This window comes from Lissotriton vulgaris, chromosome 3_1, assembly GCF_964263255.1.
Source record: "Lissotriton vulgaris chromosome 3_1, aLisVul1.2, whole genome shotgun sequence".
Classification (NCBI taxonomy): domain Eukaryota; kingdom Metazoa; phylum Chordata; class Amphibia; order Caudata; family Salamandridae; genus Lissotriton; species Lissotriton vulgaris.
The window spans coordinates 341,111,164-341,137,085 of NC_141689.1; the positions used below are offsets into that span (position 1 = coordinate 341,111,164).

Below are 25,922 nucleotides of genomic sequence, written 5' to 3' on the forward strand. Positions count from 1 at the left end.
CTCAACTTCATTGTATTCATGCTCACCCTTGGGATATAGCAAAAAGGCTTCTGACAAGGCTCATACAGGACATTAGAAGGCGTACACCACCCACTGTCAAACCCAAGGAGAAAGAAGATACAGCACATGGAGGAAAGAGCCAACCTATAGGTATGTGCAGACTAAAATATGGAGGCGATCCATAGAGCCTGGTAGAGTCACTCCCAGTTGGTGAATTTAAGAGACTCCATCCCACGTGGGCCACCACACTGAGACATGCAAGGGGATGGACAACAGAGGGACCGACCTGCAGGACAAACGTGTACATAAATGTCACCTCAACCAGTACAACGTCTACCTTAAATAATAGCATTCTACTTGGCCATCAGGACACTATGAGCTAGGAGATCCTGTCCTGGGCCTTGGACCCTCTCAAGTGGCCACCAGTGCACTTCGCGGCCTCGATTAGCACTAGAGGGTGGCACCCACCAATGCCACTGACTCTGATGGAGCAAGGATTCAAGAAAACTAAACTTGCTCGGAACAATCCCTCATTAACCAGTACTAATCACTAGAAAATAGTAAAAAGTATTACATTAATATGTGCACAACACTTACATATGGGAAAAATAGCTTTATGCTTGCTTAAATAACAAAGATTAATTTGCAACGCGACCAAGCCCCGCTTGAAACCGAAAAACGATTTTGCACATGTGCAAACCAGAACTACATAGATAACCATGTGACTAACCTGTTAGGGAGGGAAAACTCTCACGCATGCGCAAGAGTTACTAACCGTAGGTCTTAAGGTACTGCGTGCCTGGCATATGCTTGCCTGAATTTTAAAAGAAGCTGTTGCTGCTAATCCGTTTGCTTAAAGAAAGATAATCTAACATGGGATAGAGTAGAAGTGAGTGGTAAATAGTGACAATCACATATTTGAGAAATTAACATCTGTTTATGTTTCCTTTATTACAAGTGTATGTTTGGGTCTAATGTGCTAAGCCAATGAAAAAGAGTCGAGAGAGGGATTCACAAAGCCCCACCCACCAAAATATTCTTGCTCTTTTAATTTTGTTAACAAATGACACATAAGTAGGTGTACTTCATGGAAATATTTGTGAATCGAGCCTAAGCCAGTCGTGGGCGTTGTGGTATTGAAACAGTTTTTTGGGTTTGCTGGTCAGTTGCTTCACCTGACCAAAATGAGGGGGACTCCTGAAACATTTTGGTGTTACTTAAAGGGCAAATGTTGGAAAGGAGTAAAGCATTTAATTCCAGATAATATCAATCTGCATCTCTGCCCAACACCATTTTTTGGCCTGGCTACATGCGTTACCCATCTACGTCAAACACAGTCTTGTGGCACAACCTTCCTCCAGGTCATTACGGTGTCAGTCTCCAGTCCGGAATTGTTCCCCATCAAACCAATCCTTTCAGGTGTTAGTTCACTTAATTCAATTTAAGCAAAACAACTTCAATACCCAGAAGGCATAGATTATGATAAGAAAGTCAGGGCCTGAAAACAGTATATGTAATGACCAAGCGCTAGGTAATCACCTTAGAGGGCTTTGAGTCAACCCCTTCAGCCATTAGTTGGATTTGGTCAGCAGCCATCAGTAATTGCTTGAAGAAAGTGTCATTCACATTTTAGAAAAAGGTAGAGGAATATTTCAGTCTTACAGTTTGCAGTTGGCTAATAGGTGGTAGTCTGCCTGCCTTGAGCGCTTCCAAAGGCCAGTGAATGTAGCATGAAGCAACACGCCCATGTCCTGCAATGAAGGTGTCTTTGTGCACATAGAAGTATTTCACACTGCTGTTGCACCAACATTGGTTTTGTACATTAATGGGATTTTGTTTCTAAATGTAATATTATGATGTTTACTTTGCAGCAATTGTGATTCTGCACCTAAATTTGTTTTGTGCTGCTAAATGTTTTCCACACTAATGCTTATGCTGAACCATGGGCCTTTTAGCACCTACATGTTCTGTCAACCAGATGTGATGTCACATTGATGCACACCACTTACAACTAATGTGACCTCTTGCTAACTCATTTTTTTTATCGTAACTCTATTTTTCTAAGAGTGATTTTACATCCCAAGGATTTGTATCTCTTGAATATGATCTGTGCTCCTAAAATTGTTTCTACACTCTTGCTGATTTTGCACATAAATATGATTCCTTCTCCTAAAGGATTTCCCCACTATTTATGATGTTGCAACAAGGATAATTTTTTACCTAAATTTGCTGTCAACCAAATGAGGTCCTTACACATAATTGACACCAAACATGCCATCTTACTATGTTTTTTTCTCTCTCTAGTAATTTTGCATCTGCATGTGGTGCCATACTCTAGCTAACTTTGCATAAAGGGTTATTTTGTACCTAAATGTGATTTATTTAAAAGTGAGGCTGCTCCCACATTTGATACCACAACACTGCTTACTTTTTATTAATGTAAGTTTGCATGTACACATGATTTGGGCTATTCTGGAGGCAGGAATCGGTAGTATCCCGCCTGAATCGGGAGGGTTGGCATGTCTGCTAGTGAGTGGAAAACAACACATTCATAGCATGGCAAAGCAAAGTCCGATAAAAATTAATTCGCTGAATTATTTAAGTTTCTATTTTATATAAAATGTTGCCTGCAAATATAATGCTGGCCGAATACGCAGTACTAACTTCCACCATAAGATACTGGCCGAATAAGAAGTTAACTTCAGCCTTATCTCTTACTCTTTTATCGCTGTTTTGGCTTATTTATAGATGATGGGCCTTTGTATTGAGGCCCGATGAAAGACGCGCAATGAGTCCTATTTCAAATGAAAGTACGACTAACACTTTATAACATTTTGGACAAATGAAATGCAAATCGTGCAACTTGTGGTTTACATTTTAATGACACGATAGAAACGCGCATCTCAGTCATAACGAAAAGTCTATGACTATCCTTCATTTTCATATAAATTAATGTAAGTAAAAACCTTTCTGTGATTGCGGCTCTTTTTATCCCAACACGTGCACTCTCGTGAGAGTTTAGTAATGAGCCCTGGTTCAGCCATATTAGACAAACTTTTGCAGCGCTTCCACGTTGTTAGGGGGCCGTTCTTGTTTGCGATTTGTTTTTTCATGCCGTCGGGCTTTTAATTCCAAACTACCTCTGGTAGACTAGGAGGATCGCGCGCAGTGAATTACTGCCTCGCTGCGAATGCTGTAGCTGTCTGTGCAGGATATTTTACCTGTCATACTTACACTGGTGCTTTTGTCACGGTTTACAATGGGGGACCAAGACGAGTCAGACGTGGCTGCCACTATGGGCTTCTCTGGATTCGGTTTGTTGCACTTTCTTACCTGTTTTTTGCTCACCAAGCTGCTGCTCCTTCAGGTGTCCAGAGCAACACTGTAAAGTTACCATAGATTAGAAGCTATTGAGCTGTTTCATTTATGAGCTGTTCACCCAGTCCCTGATATTTAGCGTGCTTAATTTTAGGTGATGCTGTTGGATGTATACATTTGACGTTGTAAGCTTGGGAGTGCAAACAGTGTTCGAAGTTTATTTATGTATTTTTGTGATTGTGTATGGCTGTGACTTGGCCCGGTGCTTAGGTTACTTTGACATGCAGCATCAGACAAGTTAAAGCATACGAAGGAGCGAGTGAAAGGAAGAACAATTATTAAACCCATACGTGTTTCACTGAGAAGAGCTTCAAGATCTTTTTTGAAGGTAGCATGACATGTGGTCAAGAGGAGGGTCGAAGGGAGGTAGTTCCAAATTCATGTGATGCTTCTGGAGAATGATTGGTTCATGAGTTGCTCTTGAAGGTGGGAAGCTCAATGAGAAGGAAGTGAGCACATCTTGACCCCCATTTGGTGCCCCAGCTGTCCAGCTTTTCTGATAGGTACGTTGCGAAGATAAGTGCAGTGCTTTGTGACAGGTGCAGGTTTTTTAAATTACAAACTCGTCTCTATAGGAAGCCACTGTAGGTTTAGAAGGATGGGATATTTTGAAGAGGCAGGACACTTCAGATGAATTTATAGAAGTTTAATTGAGTTACAGGAGCGACCCCTGAAACACCAACCACACTCCACTGCAACTGCTCTCTCTCTGCTGTCCACATTCCAGAGCAGCTTCAGAGAAGACAGGTTGCTAGGGAGAAGGAGTATTCCAAAGCATCTTATGAAACGTACAAGCATTACATGTTAAATAATGAAAATAATATAATACATCTCCCCTCCTAAGAACATTTTCCAACAAAATAAGTTTAACATTATGAACATATAAAATCCTCATATCTTTTTGGCATTATACGTGTGCGTCCAGAACCAATTCTAACTCTAGAAGCAGATACATCAATTGCACAAGGAACAGGCATATGTGCGTCATTGTCATGCTGGACATTTGATGACACAGCAACCTCAGTGTCAGAGCATGGCGACACTTTTCTGGTGTTCCACCAATTACCATCTGATAGCTTCAAGCTATTTCCCTTTACAAGAATTCCCTCCTTGGGGGTAGGACCATTTTGAACAACCTTTCCTAGCCTTATCACCCAAACACACTCTCATAAACCTTCCCTGTGTAAATAAACGTTTGGGTTTCACAATTTTCTTATTATGCCTATGACAATAAGCTTCTTGGTATTTGTTTACTCTGTGTTGTACACCTTTTAAATCCCCATCATATTTCCCAGTTCTGTTCATCCACGCTGGTACAGCTACCGAAAATGGTACTCTGCCCTTGAGTAAAGAAAAAGGTGTCTCCTTGGTTACCGAATGAGGAGTGGTGCGATACGACCATAACATATCCTTTACCTGTCCCTTCCAGCACTCACCACTCATACACGCTAGTTGTACTCACTCAACCAAAACTCTATTAAAGTGTTCCGCAAGGCCGTTGTCCCTGGGGTGATAAACAGGTGTTCAAGTATGTTTGTTGCCCCACTTGACAAGACATCTTTCATATTCCTCTGAAATAAATTGAGGACCATCATCTGTAACAATCTCAGCAGGGCAACCGTCCCTTCTGAACATGTCCTCACAAAACGAAATGACACTGCTAGACTAGACTTCTCTAACGAAGGCTACCTCCGGCCTTTTAGAGAAGTAATCAACCATAACAATGGCAAATCTCTCACTCACATTAAAAATATCAAAAGGTCCACAAATATCGATGGCCAGTTTATTCCAAGGCCCCTTAGGTATAGGTGATGAAACAATGGTGGTTTCCTGGGATGAATGGGTCTTGTTGCTACATGCACATGCTATGCAGTCACAAACATATCCCTCGATTTGTATGTCCATCTCCGGCCACCAAAAAACCTCCCTAATCCTCCTTTTCAGGGCAGACATTCCTCCATGTCCCTCGTGCATAATATTTAATAACCTTTCTCTCAACATCTCAGGTACCACCATCCTACTCCCTCTCCGAAGTAACTCATCTACAATGTTCAACTCAGTGGAGTTCCTATATTCCCAATAGGCTCTGCGCATTGGAATAATATAAACTATTGATTTGACACAGGACTGAGGTCCGTATGTCTCTATCGAGTGTACTAAACTTAATTGTGAGTGCCAGCTAACTCGGAGGTCACTAGAAACTTTCTCAAATACACAAGAAGGGATTAGTTCCTGACAACCGCATAGACATGACAACTTTGTTTCCCCTAAAACCGAAACATATCTTCAAAGTCACGGAAACAATAGATAACTATTTTACTCTGCCAATTGTGCACGCTTCATTTCTACAGAGTTGCACAGAAATAGAGAGACGGGTGTTTCAATAAAAGGGGTTTATTGAACAGTCTTCTTTCTCATGCAAGAGAGGTGAACTGCTACAATCGTTAGACAGAATGCAAAGTATAATGAGTACAGCGTAAACAGTAATATAAAATAATACTGTAATAGCATTGTCTGTTGCTATGAAATGTAAAAATATATACATAAATAACACAGGCAGGTGCCGCATCGCAGAAGGAGCTTTGTTTTGGGGGCTTTTTGGACCGAGTGAAGGACTCCAGGTCCCAGGATACCGCTGGCCCACGCCACCCGCATCAGCCCCTCCCACCAGCAGCAGCCGCTACTTCACTCCTCGCATCGCAGAAGGAGCTTTGTTTTGAGGGCTTTTTGGACCGAGTGAAGGACTCCAGGTCCCAGGATACCGCTGGCCCACGCCACCCGCATCAGCCCCTCCCACCAGCAGTCGCCGCTACTTCACTACTCGCTGCAGCCGCTGTGCGGGACGCGCGTGCGCCGGGCGAAGCCCAGGCCAAGGGCTGGCCCGTTTGAGCCCGTTGGAGGCCTATTACATCGACAGCTTGCAAGGTCAGCTACTTCATATATATTTACTATTAATAACTCGCACTGCTATTTCACGTGTAAACACAGTGCTTCAGCCAGTTTGAAATGGCAGGTCGCGAAGGGAAGGGGAGGAAGGCTGCAATGGGAGGTTATGTAGCAGGGACACTCGACTAGTTCATCACAAGGGCCACATCAGTACTGGCGCATGAGATTGAAATTACTGAGCGCCTCCTTTCACAGGATCTAGCTTTTGCCAAACACTCTTCTCTGGGGAATATAATTCTGGGACCTACCCCGGAGCAGCATATCCATCCTGTCATTGATTAAGTGGCCTCAAGTCAGTCTAGTAGCCTAACACAAGAGGAAATTTTGACTACCAGGAATGATGGGGACTCCTGCAATTGTATTATAACTACAAACACAGTTGGTGGTGTAGCGACTCCCGCATCTATGGTGTCTGCTCCCAAGGCTTTGCCCACTCCATCAGGGCACTCTCTGGGAGCAGTCCCCAAGAGAAAGCTAGGTGGGGGTGCATTGAGGGGAAAAAACCTTAAGGTGGCTACACCAAATAATCCGGGTGAACTGGTTTGTGACGCATCTATTACCCCTGGGCCTCCATAAGTGACTATAACAGTACTGAGTACTCCATCCACGATTCCTTCTGCTGATACTCTGCCCATGATGGGCGAGGGCTTCTGGTTAAAAGTAGGTGGTCTTATCACATCTTCTATACAACCCATTCTTGTAAGGCTGCTGTCAATATAGGACAGACTAGCGAAATTTCAACAGTTGACCTCAACAAATCTTGAGTGCTTCAAGAAGAACGTACCAAAGACTAACCAAGATAAGAACTTGTCGATAACTGGACCAAGGAGTATTTCCGACACCAAATTGATCTCCCGTGAGTCGGAATTTGATCCAATAGAAGGCACTTCTCAGGCGAACACTGGAGCTGGACTCAGTACAAAGGGTGGTGTAGATCGGCAGGGAATTACCAATTCAACAAGGGGCAAGACTATTGAACATGACTCTTTTGGAAAGAGTATGACTAAAATCATGCAGGGTGGAAGGAAGGGACCTTCTAATAACAATGATCAGAAGAATATGTTGCCACATATTGATTTACCACCTGAATCTGCACCCTATGTTGTCGTTCTGACAGGGGTTCCAGATCTAGAAAAGGGAAGGGTGGAATCGTTTACTGAATTAAAGAATAAAACGATCCACTGGTTGAATGCCAATAGACCTCTCCCCCCTCATAGGCATAGTCAAATTCAGTATGCACGCAGAGTGAGTTGGGTGGGCCAGAGAACGAAAGATATAGCGGGCAACTGCATAGTTATCAATTTTAGAGATAGTCGAATAGTGCGTTACATTTGACCTCAGTTATTTTTATACCCTTCCAATGCTAAAGGAGAACTCTGGTCTACAGGGAAATTTATGTGTAAGGGGTTTTTTGGATGGCAATGTCAGAAACAGAATCTGGCTACATGGTTTCGGCTTTGTGCCCAATATCCCCCTTAGCAACAGATACAGTGTACTTGACATGGTGGACTGACTAATTCCATCTAGGCTGAACCACCAGAGTGATATCACTTCAGATAGGGGGGCTGAGGGCACGAGGCAACAGTTAGATCGAGGTTATGTGTTGGGGCCTACAGGTAGTTCCAGAGACACTATAGCTGGTACCTGCAAGGAGGCGGGGTTTTCTATCCCTGCTGCTAAATCGAATGTTATACCTACTAAGGGGGACATTATACCTAGAACATCTATGACTACTGATAATAACCTTGAGTCCTCTGTAGTCCTAGATAGGGGAGACTTGGAGGTGACCATGAACGCAGACAACACGCCAGTCAAAATAGATGTAGTAAAGGCATTTGGCATAGCGTGGCAGGGAGTTCTCAAGGAGATTTGACTACTTTAATAGATTCAAGCACAACATCTAGGACCCCAGAAACAGGTAATATTTTCAAGATGCTATCGTGGAACATCACAGGGCTCGCTTCTAAGGTGAGAGACCCCTCCTGGTTAACATTCATAAAGGATTATTCTATCATCTGCCTGCAGGAATCATGGGCAATTGAGGATTCACTCATTAATTGCATATCGTACATTTCATACCCCTGCCAGTCTAAGGACAATGGGCCGTAATAAAGGGGGATTATGTACCTATGTGTCTAATCTGGCGGATGAATTGGTAGTGAAACTTGAAAATGTGTCGAATTCTATCAGATATTGTCAGTAAGCCCTGGTGGCAAGAAGGGAACAGTCCTAATAAACTTTTATAATAACATTCCGAAAACGGAATTTAACAAGGTATTCGAAGAATTATGTCAAACCCTGAAGCACATAGAAGAACATCTGCCGGGGGGATATGTGTTTAATATGGGCGGGTGATTTTAACTGTTCTCTATGCCCATATAACCACCTAGGTATCTGTGGTATGGGCAAAGATAAAGCTGATCCTCTAACCCACTTTTCCCATACTATTGTGGGGGATTTGTTGAATGAAATAATTTTTCAATTCGACCTGGGCTTTGTAAAACGAACTATATACACCATCTGTACACTTTGAGCCAAACAACCTTTATTGGGAGGGGGTGTAAATCAGTAATTGACTTTGCTCTTAAGTCTAAACGGTACTCTAGCAATGTTTTTACCTGCAAAACATGCGATGTAGCGATGAGTAATCACCTCCCGATTAGCCTACTTTTTTTCCCTGCAGGGGGCAACAAAATCTCCTAAAGTAATAGAATTAACATATAATTGTAAAATAAATCTTGCAAGGACAAATTGATACTCTATAAATTGGTCTAAAGTAGAACCCATGGCTTTCCTTGAAACGCTATTAAAAAACAAATATTGGGACTTTGAAATATGCCTTGTGCAGACTAGTGATAATGCACTAGTCTTCGAGGCTTTTCTTAGAATCACAGAGGAAGTACGAAACCTTCTCACAGGGACGCTGAAACAGGGCATGCACAAGGCACAGGGCTGGTTTGATAGGGACTGTAGCAAGGCACATGCCCACTTAATGAAGGTCCTAAAACAGGAAACAAGAAGCAAGGAAGAAGTGAGGCTGGCCATAATTGATTACCAACAAGCAATTAAAAAGCGCAAGACCCAGTTGAAATTGGAAGCATGGCAGGCGCTACACTGGGCCTGTATAACGAAGGACAATACGGGCTTTTGGAGGGCTGTTAATGCCCCATTTTTCACAGATAGGGAAACCGATATTATTGATATCGCAATCACGGAAGACAATCAGGTTAATTATTTTAAGGACCTTTTGCAAGGCTGATGTCCTAACCAAGGGCAAGGATATCGATGTAGTAGAGGGAGATGATAATGCCCCCATTACATCTTTCCCCCTGAATATCGAATTCTCCCATGAAGAATTTCTAACAGCCATTAATGAGAGCGCCTCAGGGAAAGCCCCAGGACCGGATGGTGTGCCAGTGGATGTATATAAGTCTAACACTGTGCTATGGGCCCCGCTTTTAACTAATGTCCTGAATAGCTGTAATAGACATAGGTTTATCCCCACCTGGCTAAACGCTATTGTGATTCCCATCTTTAAGAAGGGAGACAGAAATGAACCTAATTGCTACCGTCCAATTTCTCATCTGGACTCCATTACGAAAGTCGCTGGGAGGGTTATTTTAAATAAATTACAACTTTGGGTGGAAGAGATGGGCTCACTCTCGAAGTTTCAATACAGGTTTAGAGCAGGACTTGGAACGATTGAACAAGGTTTAAACCTAGCTTTAATTATAGGTAAATATGTATCAGCAAAAAGGGAAAAATTGTTTTTAAATTTTGTCCACTTGAGCTCGGCTTTTGATTGTCTAAACCATGATAAACTTTGGAACACCTTGAGAGAGATGGGTGTTGACCCGAATTTGCCTTTATTTATCAAGGAGTTATACAGGGGAGCTGGGGCAAGGGTCCGGTTTGGGAAAAAGGGTGAATGTACCACTAAGTTTAGTATAAGCAAAGGAGTCGGACAAGGGTGCATACTTGCCCCGTTTCTGTTCAACCTATACATTAACAGTGTAGGTTTTCACTTGGTTCAGGACAGGCAGGATTACCCTCTGATTGAGAACACCCCAGTCCCCATTTTACTATACGCGGATGACACGGTCATCATGGCGCAGACACAGAGGGGCCCACGGGTACCCTTGAAACCTTTTATTGTGCAAGAATAATGTGAGGTTTGTTGAGAGATGGTTCGCCATCCTCAACAAATGCTCGCTTGATCTTATTCTTCTTATAATTGAGGAACTCTCAAACGCTGGAAGATCTAGCCCAGGAAATAAAAAGCGTACGTACGGAGCTCAACAACGCCATGGAAGCCCCAGAACTTGCTAAAATGTTGGAAGATGTTAATGGCCAACTGGAAAAAACACACCCGTGATACACAGGAATGTAAGTTCCGGAAATTCAAAAGGGATACCATCGATTATAAGTTCGGCGAAGTGTATGCCCGCCGACGCCCTAATCGTCCCTATAATCCATACTCTAAAAATGAAACCTCCTCGTCTGATGGCGACACTAGAGCGCAACCGTCCGCTAGACCACCACCTCGCGTCGAGCAACAACAACCAAGTACATCCAACACTGCGGTTCATTTTTTAGAGCCGGGTCAAGAACAATTAACCGACCCAGGCGGGGAAAAACCCGCAGAGGTAGAAAAGGTGCCACCCGAAACCAAAGCCAAAAAGGGCAACCGCCGGAAATAATGGGTCAGGACAATTTGGTGATCAACATTTCTTCAATACAGTTGACTGATGAAGAGACACGCACTTTGCAGAAAGGTCAGTCCTTTGTACCAACAACCAGAACTAACACCTTTGAATTAGAGGTCAGTGCTTTTAAGCTAGTTCGTAACATTCGCTTACGCCACTATTTCCAAAATGTAGTGACTACACCCATGCAAGATGTTGACATGTTACGAGGACTCCGTCCCCACAGTACTTTTATGGCCCCTCTAAGACACAAGATCATTGACATGTTTGAAAACCTAGTTAAAAAGGACATCGCTACATTGCCCTTTCAGTCTATGGGTAAGCAAGAAAATCTCACGAAAAAGGAAAAGCACATTCTGCAAAAAAAGGCGAATAACCCAGCGATAATTTGTCAAACTGCTGATAAGGGGGGGCGCCCTGTTCATTATGGACGCCTCTTATTATGAAGAACAACTCAATGCCCACACGTTGGATATCAACACTTATGCACCGCTACAAACGGACCCTACTAATGAGTTCGTATTGATCTTGATTAAAATCATCAACCAGGCGTTTGATAATGGAACGATCTCTGATCGAGTAAGACGTTATCTGACACCCAACAATCCCAAACCGACTGTACTTTATATGTTGCCGAGGGTGCACAAGCACCCCACGAGACCACCATTACGACCCATCGTCTCCACCAAAGGAAGTATTCATGAAGCTATTGGCAAGTTTTTGGACAGATACCTTCAGCCATTTGTTTTCAATACCAGATCACATGTTCGAGACACCACTGATTTCTTGGTTAAATTGAAGCAAGCCACAGATTTGATGAAGAACCAAGAGTTGGTACTGTGTACAGTGGACGTCTGTTCTCTGTATACGTCAATACCTCACGATTTAGGGATAGCAGCTGTTGAGCAAGAGCTCTCGAACTCAAATCTGGATGCGGATATGCAAGTACTGCTCATGGAACTGATGATATTTACTTTATATCACAGTTATTTCACGGTATTTAACAAATGGTTTCACCAACTATGCGGGACGGCCTTGGGAAATTGCGCTGCGCCGTCGTACGCAAATATATTCATGAAGTCGTTTGAGGAATCGCATGTATTGAATCAACTATCTTGGCAAACTTTTGGGAAGCTCTATTTGAGATTCATTGACATTTTCGTTCTATGGGCAGGAACTGAGAATGCTCTCATCGACTTTTTGAAATCCTGGAATGAGGTTAATGATAGAGTACAGTTCACTTGGACCCTTGATAGACATGGTATACACTTTTTGGATGTGGAGATTGTGAGACAAGCTGGAAATGTAACTACGACTATGTTTCGAAAGCCCACTGATCGTAATTCAATTCTACATTACCGGAGTTTTCATCGACCTGGGTTGAAACAAAACTTGCCTTTTTCTCAGTTGTTGAGTGTCAAACGCATCGTATCATCAGATAATGATAGCAAACAAGAAATGTCTAACATGTTGGAGAGATTCAAAGCACATGGTTACCCCCAGCAGACACTAGACAAGGCTGTCGCCCGTTGTGAGAATACTAAGAGGGAGGATCTATTGTGAGTCAAATCCAAAACCGAAGAATCCCGAATGGTGGTAGCTTAGAAGTACACTGTCATCAGTAATCAATTCAGAAACATCATCACCAAACACTGGTCCTTACTCAGCCTGGAGCCTGATTTTCAGGGAGCCTTTTCACAGCCACCCATGTTTGCCTATACGAGGGGACGCAACTTAAAAGAGATTTTGACCAAACCCAGAGTGCAGCTCAAACCCGAAGTGTTTAAAGGCCTCAGACCATGCTACAACTGTAGCAATTGTAACAATTGTATACGAGGGAATGTCACCAATCGCCCCATGAAGGGTCACCCAATCAAACTGCGAGTTAATGCCACTTGCAATACTACCAACGTCATTTACATGCTGAAGTGTCCCTGTGGGAAGTGTTACGTTGGTCACACTGAGAGAAAAATACGTGTGCGGTTATTGGAACACAAAAGCAATATAAGAACTGGGAACATCAAATCAACAGTAGCTGCACATTTTCTTGAATATAACCACACAGTAGCCCAATTAAAATATCTGGTACTGGAGCAAGTGACACCGACCCACAACAATAAAAACACTATTAAAAAGAGAGAATGTTTGGATCCGCTTCCTGGTGACGATGCAGCCGCACGGACTCAATGACAGGATGGAATTCCTGTGTTACCTATAGACTTTGTGTCAACTGTAATGTTTGTTTGATACCTGTGATATTTCTGTCATGTATTTCTGTCTGCTGCCTTTCCGAAAGCTACTAAAGACATGGCTGTTCCCATAACCATCTGCTCCGCACTCGGCTGATCTCGCTGGTGCATCTTTTAGCGCTGGGATGCTCACGGGCAGCCATGCGCTCTAGAAATCTCATTACAATTACAATGTATTCACTGATTCACCATTTTGCATGCATTGTCAACATTCTGTTTTGGCAGGGTTCCACTGTTCACAACTAGTGTGCCATCATTTTAGGTTTTGTTGAGTATTGTTCAGTTTCATTGAGTTTTGTTGTTGGAACACTTCCACAGTATTTCACTAGATATCCCTTTTCCAACATGGCGCTTGCTTTGCACTTTCCCATAGACCTCTGTTTATGTTTAGTTAACACGCAGGGCGGCTACTAACCACAACGATACACTGGCGGCTATTCTCTTTGAGCCGGTTACAGAATTAGGGATTCCGCGTAGTCGGATAATGGTAAGTACCTCTATCGAGGACGATTCAACTATAGTAGCGTCTAGGCATTTTTAACATTAGCGTCTTTTAATGCGCATTTACGTTGTTGTAGGTTCTTGTCACCCGGTTGTTACACGGATATGATCATCCACGTGAGTTGTGCCGGCATTGGTTCAGCGTTTGTCCAGCACGTTGATCACTGTTTTGTTGATTAATGAGCACATTGGTTTAGGCGACCTTTGTTATGTTTTATTGTTGCATTGAGCAGCGTAAAAATGTTTACAGAATTATTTGGTAAATTCCTCCGCGCTACTAACACACTCACACACTGCCTTAGTTTGTGAACAGATTGCACTTCCCTAGGATGACTCGCATGGTTGCTCTTTAAGCATGATGGCATGTTTTCGCCAGCACCAGTTTATTTAACTGCGCATTATGGTGTTCTTACGAACTGTTCAGTGACAGATTGATGCTTTCTTTATGTTGTAGAGCATACCCCTGAAGAAGGGCTATTCATCAGCCCAAAATGCATTGGGATCGTTAATTTTGGATGATATATGTTGGAACTTGTTTGTGAAACTATATTTCAAACATCCATGAAGTACTCATGAAGCCAATGAGTTTTGATTAAAAACGTGGAATCTTTCAACCGTGCAAACTTTATTTCATGATGAATTGTGCATAAACATTTATACTTTTCAGTCACTTGAGCGCTGTGCACCGGGGAGCCTTCCTCCAAGTTGGGGAAGCCTTGTAGCAGACATAGATTGGCCTTCAAAGAGCTGTTACCAATTTCACAAACTATATGAATGATAGAGGCTTAAAAATAAATAATAGTAAAACTCTTACTATGTGCTGTGGTACCAAAAAAATCAATACATGTAACCTTTTTATCATTAAGACAAAAATAGATACAACAAACAGATTCTCTTACTTGGGTATTAACTTTGAGATATCGGGCTCATGGTCGTCAGCTGTAAACGTGAGAAAATTGTCTTTTTCCAGAGCCATAGGTGCAGTTCGTAATTTCTCAAACAAATTGGGTGGCCGACCAGTTCCGGAGCTAGTGGACATTTATAAATCTAAATGTGTGTCCACTGCGACATATGGGGCAGGGATCTGGGGAATAGCGGATGTTCAAAAAATTCAACACTGTAAAAACGAGTTCTTGCGTTATCTTTTAGCTTTCCCGGGTTCTACTGCTACATTTGTATGTCATAAGGAACTCGGCCTGGCCTATATATCTGATATTTTCAAACTTAATCCTCTTTTGTTGTGGCATAAGGTGTGGTCCTCTGTTGAGACTGGTTTTAACAGTGACATAATTAAGGACTGTCTCAAATTAGAGGGAGTAGCCAGGATTTTATGGATTAAGAATGTAAAAAATTGTCGTATGACACTGGTCACCCTGAATATTTTGATTCTCCTAACTGTTTAGAAAGCATATTGAGGAAAATTTAACTTGTTTAAATTTTTTAGAGAACAAGCGTTGGCTTTCTGAAAGAAGTAAGATCTCAGTTATGGACAACCATTTGCAATGTCATGGCATCCAACCTTATTTGATACAGGTTCAAGGCTGTTACTCTCGTATGTTATTAACACGTTTTCGTGGGGGGTCTTTTTTTAGAATGGTTACATTCCCAGAGGTTAATTCATTGTCTAAATTTCTGGTACCATGCCCGTGCGATGTTATTTCCACCCAATCAATGCTACATTGCATATTATTCTGCAAATTCTATGATTTGCCCAGGAGAAGAATTTTAATAGCTATCTTGAAGAAGTGGGGACTAAGACAATGCAGAACGGCATTTTTGAGCCTTCAAATGCTGGAAAACGAATTGATTATGCTGGCTATGTCGTCTTTTTTTAAAAGCTGTAATTAGACATAGGAACTCCATGCATTAATTTTTCACATTTACTGAATGAGTCCAATATTCTTATGTAAACAATACCAGCTGCTTCTTGTCATATTAACGTGTTTGGTGTAAAATGTATAATGATGAATTATTTTCATGTTTAGGAAATTGTTTGTCACTATTTTTTTTTTTTTTTTTTTAAACCTTTATTTGGAGACAGGAAGGTACAAGGGGAGTGTACATTCAAAACATACAGTCACAATCAGCCATTACAGTGGTACGTCAGTGCCTAGAAAGCATACAAAATATACATGAATAAGGAGACACAAGGAAGTACAGGGCAGGGCATCAGTCAATACCAGGAGCACCAACGAGGTGCGCAAGAGATATTAAAATACAGTGATCCAGCATGGGCAGGCGAGCCAGTAAAACAATGCAATATGAATACAGTACATCAGCGGAGAACACATTAGCCAGAGGGGACACAAGTATGAGGAGCACTGGATAGAAGGGTGCCGCATAGGGATACAATCTGGATTCCCGTTAAACTACCTGTCCGAAGGCAGACTCCCACCCTTCCATAGCTCGCAGGAAAAGGAGACAGTTAGCTCCCCCCCCGATATCAAAAGAACAGCAGGTGTCGTGTGAAATCCCAGCCCACCACGTTGTCATCAGCCTATCCCCTCACGGTCCTCAAGGTCAGAATCAGAGTCCCGCGCCGCTCTGGTCAGGAGGTACACCTGAAGCGGACTCCAAAAATCCTTTGGTCTGCATCGAACAGGCATCAAGTCAGAATAGATGTTATACTGATCCTGACAGTAAATGAGGTCAGTCACCCAGTCTTGAAAGCGCGGCACTCTACCACGACCCCAGCAACAAGCAACCCTACGCTTAGCCAACAACAAGGCCACGTCAACAAATCTACGGTGAGGGGCAGGTACGTCTTTAGAAAAGCCAAGTAACATCACAAGGGGGTCAAACGCCACCCCATCCTCCGCCATAACCTGCAGGGCTTCATGAACCTGGGTCCAATATTCCGCAACCCCCGCACAGCTCCAAGCCACATGCAAAAAATCAGCGCCTTCCGCGCGACATCTAGCACACCTATCATCCTCCGCCAAATGAAACCGCAGTTTCCTCGCCGGGGTATAGTAGTACCTCTGAACAAACTTATAGTGGATAATTTTAAGGCGACAACTAGAAGAGACATTGGCCGTGAGTCCGCAACAGTATTTCCACTGCTCGTCCGTGATAGGAGCACCCAATTCGGCAACCCACTGCTCGCGCACCCGATTGGTCGGGACCAATCGCTGTCGGCGAATAGCCCCGTATAACTTCGACACCAGGTGTCGCCCATCTGAAACCAACAGCACATGGAGGGGGAGGGTCACCCCCGGCTCCGAAGGGTAGTCCGGTAGCAGAGCACGCATGCCCTGCCGCAGACGGACAAAGTAGAACAGGTCCAGAGGGGAGCAAGCAGCCGAACCGAAGAAATGAGCCTGCGTTCGGAAGGCACCTTCATGAAACAAGTCGCCCCACGTGAGGACACCTAGCCGCTTGCACATTCGCTGAAACCCCGTCTCCAACAACAGCGACAGATCCGGATGATAAGCCAGAGGCAAGGCCGGCGAGTAGAGGAAGGAAACGTCTAGCAATTGAGCCATCCGCTTCCAAGCATCCACCGTGCATGTCACCGTCGTGCGGGGCGTTTCCACATCTGACACCTTGCCCAAGACCATCCCCTCCAGTGGGAGCGGGTGGGCGACCCAATGCTCAGCAGCAATCTGGGGCATGAATGGCGTGGGGCGCATCCAATGATAGGCATAATGCGCCTGAGCGCTGAGATAATAGAGTTCAAAGTCAGGGACGTCGAAACCGCCATCAGCGTAAGGCAACGTAAGGGTAGCCCAGGCCACACGCGGCTGCTTGCCCCCCCAGAACAATCGCAGAAGCTCAGAGCGAAGTCTACGAAAGAAATAAGCACCAGGATGATATGGGAGGTTCTGAAAAAGATAAAGAAAGCGGGGCAGAACCACCATCTTGATAAGAGACGCCCTGCCGGCCATGGAGAGAGGTAAAGACATCCATCTAGTGACATCATCCGCCAGTTTCGTAATGGCCACACCATAGTTGAGCCGAACCGCGTCTCCCCTATCCAAGGACACAACAATACCGAGATACCGCAACTCCGAGTCACACCATTCCAAAGGGTAGTCCAGGGGAAACCTAGCCACCGCAGCCGTAAGGGGGAAAAATTGAGATTTCCGCCAGTTGATATGAACCCCGGATACGCCTCCAAAAGCGACCAGCTCCCGCAGGAGCGAATTAAGGTTGTTCTCAGGGTCCTTGACATAGAGTGTGACGTCATCGGCGTATAAAGAAATGCCGACCTGCCGCTGAAGACAATTAAAGGCGCTCTGCTGATGAAACTGACGTATCCTGCAGGCTAACGGCTCAATGGCGATAGCAAACAAGAGGGGTGAGAGGGGGCAGCCCTGTCGGGTCCCTCTCGAGAGAGGGAACGAGGGGGACAGCACCCCATTCACTACCACCCTCGCCATCGGATCAGTATATAAAAGCTTAACCCAAGAGATGAAAATCCTGGGGAACCCCATCCGACAAAGAACATCAATAAGGTAGCCCCACTCGACAGAGTCAAACGCCTTAGTGGCATCAAGGAAGATAGCGGCAACCGGGACAGTGGGATCGATGGTCGACACAAGCGAAAACAAAGTGCGAAGATTGTGAGAGGTGGCGCGACCGGGCACAAAACCCGACTGATCCGGCAACACGATAACGGGCATGAGTTCGGCTAATCTCACCGCCAAGACCTTCGCGAGAATTTTTACATCGCAGTTGAGCAATGAGAGGGGTCTGTAGGAGCCCACATCCAGTGGATCCTTACCCGGCTTGAGCAGCGACGTGATGGCGACCTCCCGCATGGAGCCCGGTAGACGTCCCTCCTCCAGAGACTCCTCGAACACCTCACGGAGCACAGGGGCCATGACGTCAATATAACACTTATAAAATTCAGCCGGAAGGCCATCCAGCCCGGCGGCCTTCCCATTAGAAAGAGACATGATGGCATTCCTAACCTCCTCCACCTCCAGGGGCCTACCTAAGAACTCCCGATGACCATCCGATAGCCAACAAAGCGCCAACTCATCGAGGAATCCACCGTATCGAGTCTCACCCGTCTGCTGTGTCGTGTAGAGGTGTGCATAGTGTTCAATAAAAGTGCGCTGAATCTCCGAGGTGTCCCGACAGCGAGTGCCATCCGGAGACACCAATTCCAACACGTCCGACCCATGCCTAGGATGTCTAGTAAGAGCAGCGAGGACCTTACCGGGCCGCTCCCCTTCGCAGTATCGCCTCGCCGTCCAGTATTTCCCCCTGTGCTTAGCCTCACGAGCAGCCTCCTCCTCATACTCGGAGAGCTTAGTGCGGAATTGTGCCAAAAGAACGGGGTCCGAAGTCACCTGCATCCTGCGCTCCAAGTCTCGCAAGTCAGCCTCCAGCCTCTCGAGGGTCCGAACGATCAGACGGAGTACGCCACAGCTTTTGGAAATAGTGACACCCCGGATCGTGACCTTGAATGCCTCCCAAATGACCTCAATGCTCTCCACAGAGCCCTTGTTCCTAGGGAAGAACGCCTCCACCTCCACACCGAGTTCCTCCTTGAACACCGGGTCAAGCAAAGCACCCGGAAACAAACGCCAAGGCGGGCGCGGCCTATGCAACCCGGGGACGGACAAATCGACCTTCACCGGACAGTGGTCTGAATATGTCCTAGCGAAATGTGCTGCCCCCTTCAGGCCAGCCACCAACCCTCTAGAGAGAAATACATAGTCCAGTCTTGCCCATGAACGAGCATGTGTGGTGTAATGGGTGCCCTCCCTAGTGGCAGGGTGGGTGTACCTCCAACTGTCAACCATCCCAGCCTCCTCCACTATCCCCCGCAGCACATCCCTAGCCTGTACATTGTACTGAGGGCTACCCTCAGATCTGTCCAACTGGGCCTGAAATGCAAAATTGAAGTCACCCCCCCACACAATGTGAGTAGCATCCACAGCAAGAACATGACCCCACACAGTGACGAAAAAGATTGGCGTATCAACATTGGGAGCATAGCAATTAACAAACAGTATAGTGTTCTGCCCGAGCCGTCCCCACAGCAGCACATAGCGCCCCTCAGGGTCCCCCAAAGATCCAAGTTCCTGAAATGCAAGCGACCTCTTAACAAGGGTGACAACCCCACGAGCATATGAAGAGTATGAAGCAAACCCCCTGGCCGCAGCCCACCTTCCGCCGAAAGTGGGGGAGGGAGCGGGGCGCAGATGCGTCTCCTGGAGAAAAGCAACATGAATAGCATGCCTGTCCAAATACTGTATCACATTACGACACTTCCTGGCATCGTTAAGGCCCCGTACATTCCAGGACAAAATCGAGATCTGATCTACAACAGCAGTTGACATCACATAACGTAAGGGCCCCACAGGACCCAATAACCAAATACAGGGCATCCAACTCCCAGCAACAGCCAACGATAGGTCCACGCCCCAAGGCACGGGACGACCTCCACATACACTCCATACACTTCCCAATCATCTCCAAACCAACCAAACAAGAACACAACAACTCCCCCCCAATCGACCCATCCATGAAGCGAGCACTCAGGACAGCCTACGCGCCACTCGCCGCCCAGCCATACCACGTGACCCACAACTCGCACATGTGTTACGCACGCAGAATGCGTCCCGGCACGTGGCAGCCTAAAATGGCGGCCAGCGCACTCGGGCCCAGAATGGACGAGAGCTCGGATCCCAGAACCCATCACATAAGATAGGAAAGTGGAACAGCCCGGATAGCGGGCGCAGCGAGATTTCCATGCACTCAAACAACAGTAGCAGCTACCAAAAAGGTCCAAGCAAACAGTCATGGATAGCGACAGCCCCCCCCCATCCACCCACCTGACACCACCCCAACTATCAGGCCGCATACACCCCCCCCCCCCCCCTCCCTCAGCACACATCCAGTCAACCAACATAGGACTAGAATCCAAACAAAAGGTAACCATGGGGCACACCCTCCGGGGAACCTTCCAGAGGTGCACGACGCCACTCCCTCACGCCACGCCAGTGTCCGCGCCAACGAGTATCAGGCGGCCCCAGGCGCAGCGCGGGGGGGTGGGTGCCCAGAGCGCGACATCCCAGAACACCATCCTGCGGTGCCATCCCAACCCCACGTAGACTGCAAATCAACGCACCCACTCATCGTAATACAAGCACAACCCACGCATCAGCAGAAAACGGACAATAGCTAGGCCGCAAACACTAAGCAGGCAGCCAACAGGTCTCAATACAAAAGTCACACGTCCACAATACTTCAAGAACCGGAAGAAAGATACACAAAGTCCAAAGTCACCAGAATCAGGCGACCTCCTCCTCAGCAGCCGATTGTTCCCCCTCCGGATCACGATCGTCACCACGATCCGCAGCAGCGCGCTCGCGCTGGAGGCGCTTCGCAAAGTCCTCAGCGTGCTGTGGGTTGGTGAAAAAATGTTGTTTAGCCTGATGCGTCACTCTAAGTTTAGCCGGATAAAGCAAGGCGTAGTCCACTTGAAGGTCCCGAAGCTTCCTTTTCACCCCCAAAAACTTCCGACGCTGGTCCTGCACCATCGGTGTGAAGTCGGGGTACATGGTAAAAGACACCCCTTCGAAGGAGAGAGCCCTTTTAGTGCGGGCGGCCTGGAGAGCAGCGTCTCGATCACGATAATTCAAGAGGCGCGCAATGATGGGACGCGGTGCAGCCCCAGAGGCCGGACGAGGTCCCAACGTCCGATGCGCTCTCTCGACGATGAACTGGGACGAGAAAACTTCCGTCCCAATGGCGCCCAACAGTAGCCTCTCCACATAAGTCTCCATTTTGCCCACATTCGTGGACTCCGGCACACCTACTATGCGCACGTTGTTGCGCCTACTCCTCGCCTCCAACTCCTCGTTCTTGGCGGCAATAACACGCAAAATATTGTCCATTCTCGCCAGCTGGGTGGTATGGGTGGCCGTCGTGTCATCCTGGTCCGAAATGCGCTGTTCTGCCGCCGTCAAGCGCTCCTCATGCACGTCCAATTTCTGGACGACCGCGTCCATGCGCGACGATATCTTGTCCACTTTGTCCACTATAGTGGCGAACCCCTGCCTCATCTCCTGCATCATTTGGGCAAAGTCCGGCGGAGGTGGGTGCGGGACACTCTCAGCGACATTCGGGGGGGGGGACCGCGAGGCCCCAGCTTCCTGGAGCGAACGCGTCCCACGTTTGGCCCCACCAGAGTCAAAGGACAGTTTGGACTGTTTAGTGTCCGGCTTCCCCATAACGGTGGTACAGGAGGGAAACGAGGCAAATGGGAATCAGGATACAGTTCGGCCAAGGGACCCGGCCAAGCAATAAGCGGCTCGAATCGTGGGGGCACGAGCAGGCCAGCGCGCCCCGCCACTCCCAACGATGAGTAAAGGCCGTCGCCGTTCCCAGCCCAAGGAGGGAAAACCTTCAAAAACCAAGTGGTAAATCCGTTGTACCTCCGCGGGTGATGGTATCTGGGCTGGCAGGCGGGAGAGCCGAGAGATAAGTCCGACAGCAGGGGAGAGCCAAGCGTCTCGCCCGGCCAGCGTACGGACCTGGCGGAGAAGGGCGGAGCTAGGCCTACACCCCACGTGCAGAGCCCCGGACTGGCATGAACAGTGACGCCGGGCAAGAGGGCATCAGATCTCCAGAGCGCGAGTCGGAGAAACCTTTGGGCCCTCGTAACTTCGGCCAGCAACCTCCGAACGGCTTAGGAGTTGGACCGTGGGTGGACAGCCGATATCCCAACCAAGCCGTGGGGTCAGTTCAAGGCGCAGCGATGGTAATCAGGATACCTAGGCGGATAATAGCTCCGGGCAGCGGGAGCCTCACGACAGTGCGGCCATTCCGCAGTGCGCCCTCTAGCGCCCCCCAATTGTTTGTCACTATTTAATCTTTTTAATTGTGCTTTTAAGGTTTTTAAACAAAATCTAATAAAGCAGTTTTGATTTGATTTGAACACAGTCTAAAATACTCAACTGGTGCTTCTAAAGTACGCCCACCCCAATGTACCTAACCTAGGTCTAGTACCAGGGAAGAAGTAGGTGTTTGTCTTTTAGCATAGGTTTAGTTCTGCAAAGAATTGCCAAAGATTTCTCTAGGTTCTAATCAGCTCCATACCTTAGAATGAGAGAGGTTGGTATCTCTTTCACTAACTTGATTTCCCAACAACCCGCAAGGGGAGTCAGAAACACTGGAGCTGGATTTCTCAGCAGAGATGACAGCTTCTGGTCAGTGCGTCAGCTGGAGAGTTGGCTTCCTTCGGCACTTGCTCTAGCGAGCTGCGTCGTACAAGTACGTAGTCGAACTGTACTGAACCACACCGTGCTTTGCTATAGCAAGTGAAGGTATATATATATAACTTGAAGGTGTTTAGGAATGCCAGCTATGACGTAAAGTCTGGCATATGAATGTCATGAATAGTTGTTCATGCATAATAATGAGTTTCTTGGTTTAAATCAATATCCAGGCTAGGGGAAGTCCCTTCTGCTTAAGAGTCTGGTTTTCCAAGAAATCGTTGTGACGTAGATTAACGGATAGAAGTAGCCATGACTGTATTCGGTAGTATGGGCTATGCCTAAATATGGACAGGATTTCTTTGCCTATGTAAGGGCAATGTGAATTATACCTATAAAAGGGCATGAATTGGGAAAATGCATATGGAATCTAAATCGACCCACTCCACTTTCTTATGTACGACGTTACTAAATTATAAACATGTTACACATATCTAAAACATAGCTACACATGATGTGTGGGAAAAAAACCCACCAAAATAGATAAAAATGTATTTAAACTGGTTGTACACCTAAAAGATGCATTGGTGCTGTACGCATTAAAGCAATGTTTCATTTAAAGCATATATTCACATTTTGAATGCTAAATAAATGAATCATGAAAATATACATTTATGAAATGGCTCGTGAATACAGAAGAAAAAAGGCCGAAACCATTTCATATCAGATTACATAAAACTGTTTGTATGTGGACAAGGTCAAATATTGTCTCTTGGAAGTATTCAAAGAATTATTGTTCTCTATGAATAGTTCTACTAAAAGCATATTACTTTGTGCCAAAAAATGAAAAATACAAATTCGGAGAAAAACAATGAATCATAGGAAAAGTTCTCTGTTTGCAAAAATGAAGGTCAAATTCAAAGTCTCTCAGAACACTGTGTGCCAAATTCAAAAGTCGGTGTTAGCGCCTGGATAAAACATGAAATCTTCGAAGTCTGTAAAAAAGTTGTCTATCATTGTAGGTGACAGTTGGATTACCTCGTTTAGAAGATGAACCGCACATAGATGTGAAGCACTGCCTTCAGTATTGGTCGCATTAGCAATATTCAAATTGGATGGTACCTATGTGCCTGAAGTTTCCTCTCTTACCTCAGCATCAGCATTTTGCGTCTGTGAGATCTCAATGAATGCCGTCATCCGAATTGGTAGCCGCTGGGGACAACACTGCGCACGGGCCGTTACCAGGTCCAGCAAAATATCAACATCCTTTGGCATGACTGATGGGAGTGTTAGACAGATGTCTAGCACGCATTCTTCTCCGCATAGCAGGCAGCGTAGGACAGGTAAAATGCAACCGTGCCAGATTGGTCAGAATGACAGAAACCATGTGGTTTCTAATTCTCGTAAACGAGTTAATCCCAAACTTTGGACAATGCGCTCACGACACTTCATCTCCAATAGAGCTTTCTCTATGGTGCTTGGAGAGGCGCTGGTGATTTGGCTTGCCATATCGTAGCAGTAGGAGCAAAAATAATATCCCCACAATGAGTCCCAAAAGGAGAGGCAGTCCGCCAAACAGAGTGCACAGAGTTTGGAAATATTCCTAAGACTGCTTGTAAAGGTGCTAACAGTCCGGAACATACGTTCTTAAGTAAATGTACAATACCGCTCGTATCAGACATGTTTAAGATACGACTTACCATTTCCGAGAAATGTATAGGGCAGTTTGTAGTTAAGAGTGCATGTATCTCGGCAGAAGTCCTTGCGACTTGCAGATTATAGGTCTCTTTGGCTGAGGTCAGTGGCACAGTTTTTTGCAAAAGAATGGCTTTCATTCTGCTTAAAGTATCAATTCGTATAGAAGAGATGTTCAGTGAAGGCCATTAAGGCGACGTCCTGTCTGTCTTGGTTTTTGGAAACAATATTTGCATACAGCAAGTGACCCTGGCTGACACAGTTACTAGATATGGTATACCTGGCAACATGCCACAGCAGGCGTGATCATTCAACATGAGGTAACTCCCATTCGAGAGCTGTCCAAAAATTAGATCAATCCCTGCAGCTGGTGAACCTTGCAGGTGGCAAGATAAGTTGTTAGAGGAGCCTTCGCAGGCCATGTGTAAGTTTATACACTGACAAAGGAGAGAACCGGTTAGTGCGTTTTCACAGTTTTTACTGCTAAGAAACACTTCACGTCTCCCGCTCCAACATCTATGTGTGTATAGTAATTCCCAGGATGTCTTGATGTATTCTTTACCCAACCTTTCATATGTGCCTGCTGGTATCTGTTTTAGGCAATACTGAAAATGGAAAATTGTAACAGACAGAGTGATTGTTCTATGTTTAATCCATTCAGTAGCTGGTTTCTCTGCTACCGTAAATGGCAATCTTTCCAGTTTTTCAATGCTCAGCACCGTATAGTCTGCTCCTCTTTGTGCCAATTTGATCTGTTTATCAGTGAGATTGAATTCTGAAAACAGTGACGTAGTATTGATTAAACTCCAAGGCACATAGCCTGAACAAAGGTTTTTCAGCGTCCAGCCTAATAGCATGATGGAACGTAATTGCGACTGACCATTTTGCAGCATGACCAAGTCCTGTTCTATGATGTCAATGGCAGAAGACACTATGCTGTCCAATGAATATAACCTGGACGACAGTCGTTAACCCATTTCAACCACAGAGAGAGTTTTCTCTAAATTAATACGATCAATTTCTCATATTCTTTCTGCAGTCTCTGCTTCCGTAATCTTCCATGCTTCATTATAAGCAGCATAGATACCGGCATATATAAAACTTTTATGACGCGGTTTTCTTGGTCCTAGCAAGAATTCCCTAAGATCAGCGTCATCTTTAAGTAAAGATAAGTGTGGTTTTACATCCTTAAATGTAGATCTTTGTAGCCAATCAAGGCAGAGCTTCCCTACACTGTATGTTGTTACTATTCCAGGATGCGGTCTTTGAAC

The 25,922-nt window shown here is 45.5% G+C and overlaps 1 protein-coding gene across 1 annotated transcript in view; it reads left to right on the plus strand.

The window, feature by feature from the left end:
- The first annotated feature begins 3,072 nt into the window (after window positions 1–3,072).
- Window positions 3,073–25,922, plus strand: part of WDR70 (WD repeat domain 70) — a 1,742,574-nt gene continuing 1,719,724 nt past the window's right edge. The window contains exon 1 of the mRNA XM_086960548.1: window positions 3,073–3,314. Within this exon, the coding sequence (XP_086816674.1) occupies window positions 3,260–3,314 (55 nt within the window). The 5' untranslated portion in view covers window positions 3,073–3,259. The remainder of the gene's footprint in view (window positions 3,315–25,922) is intronic.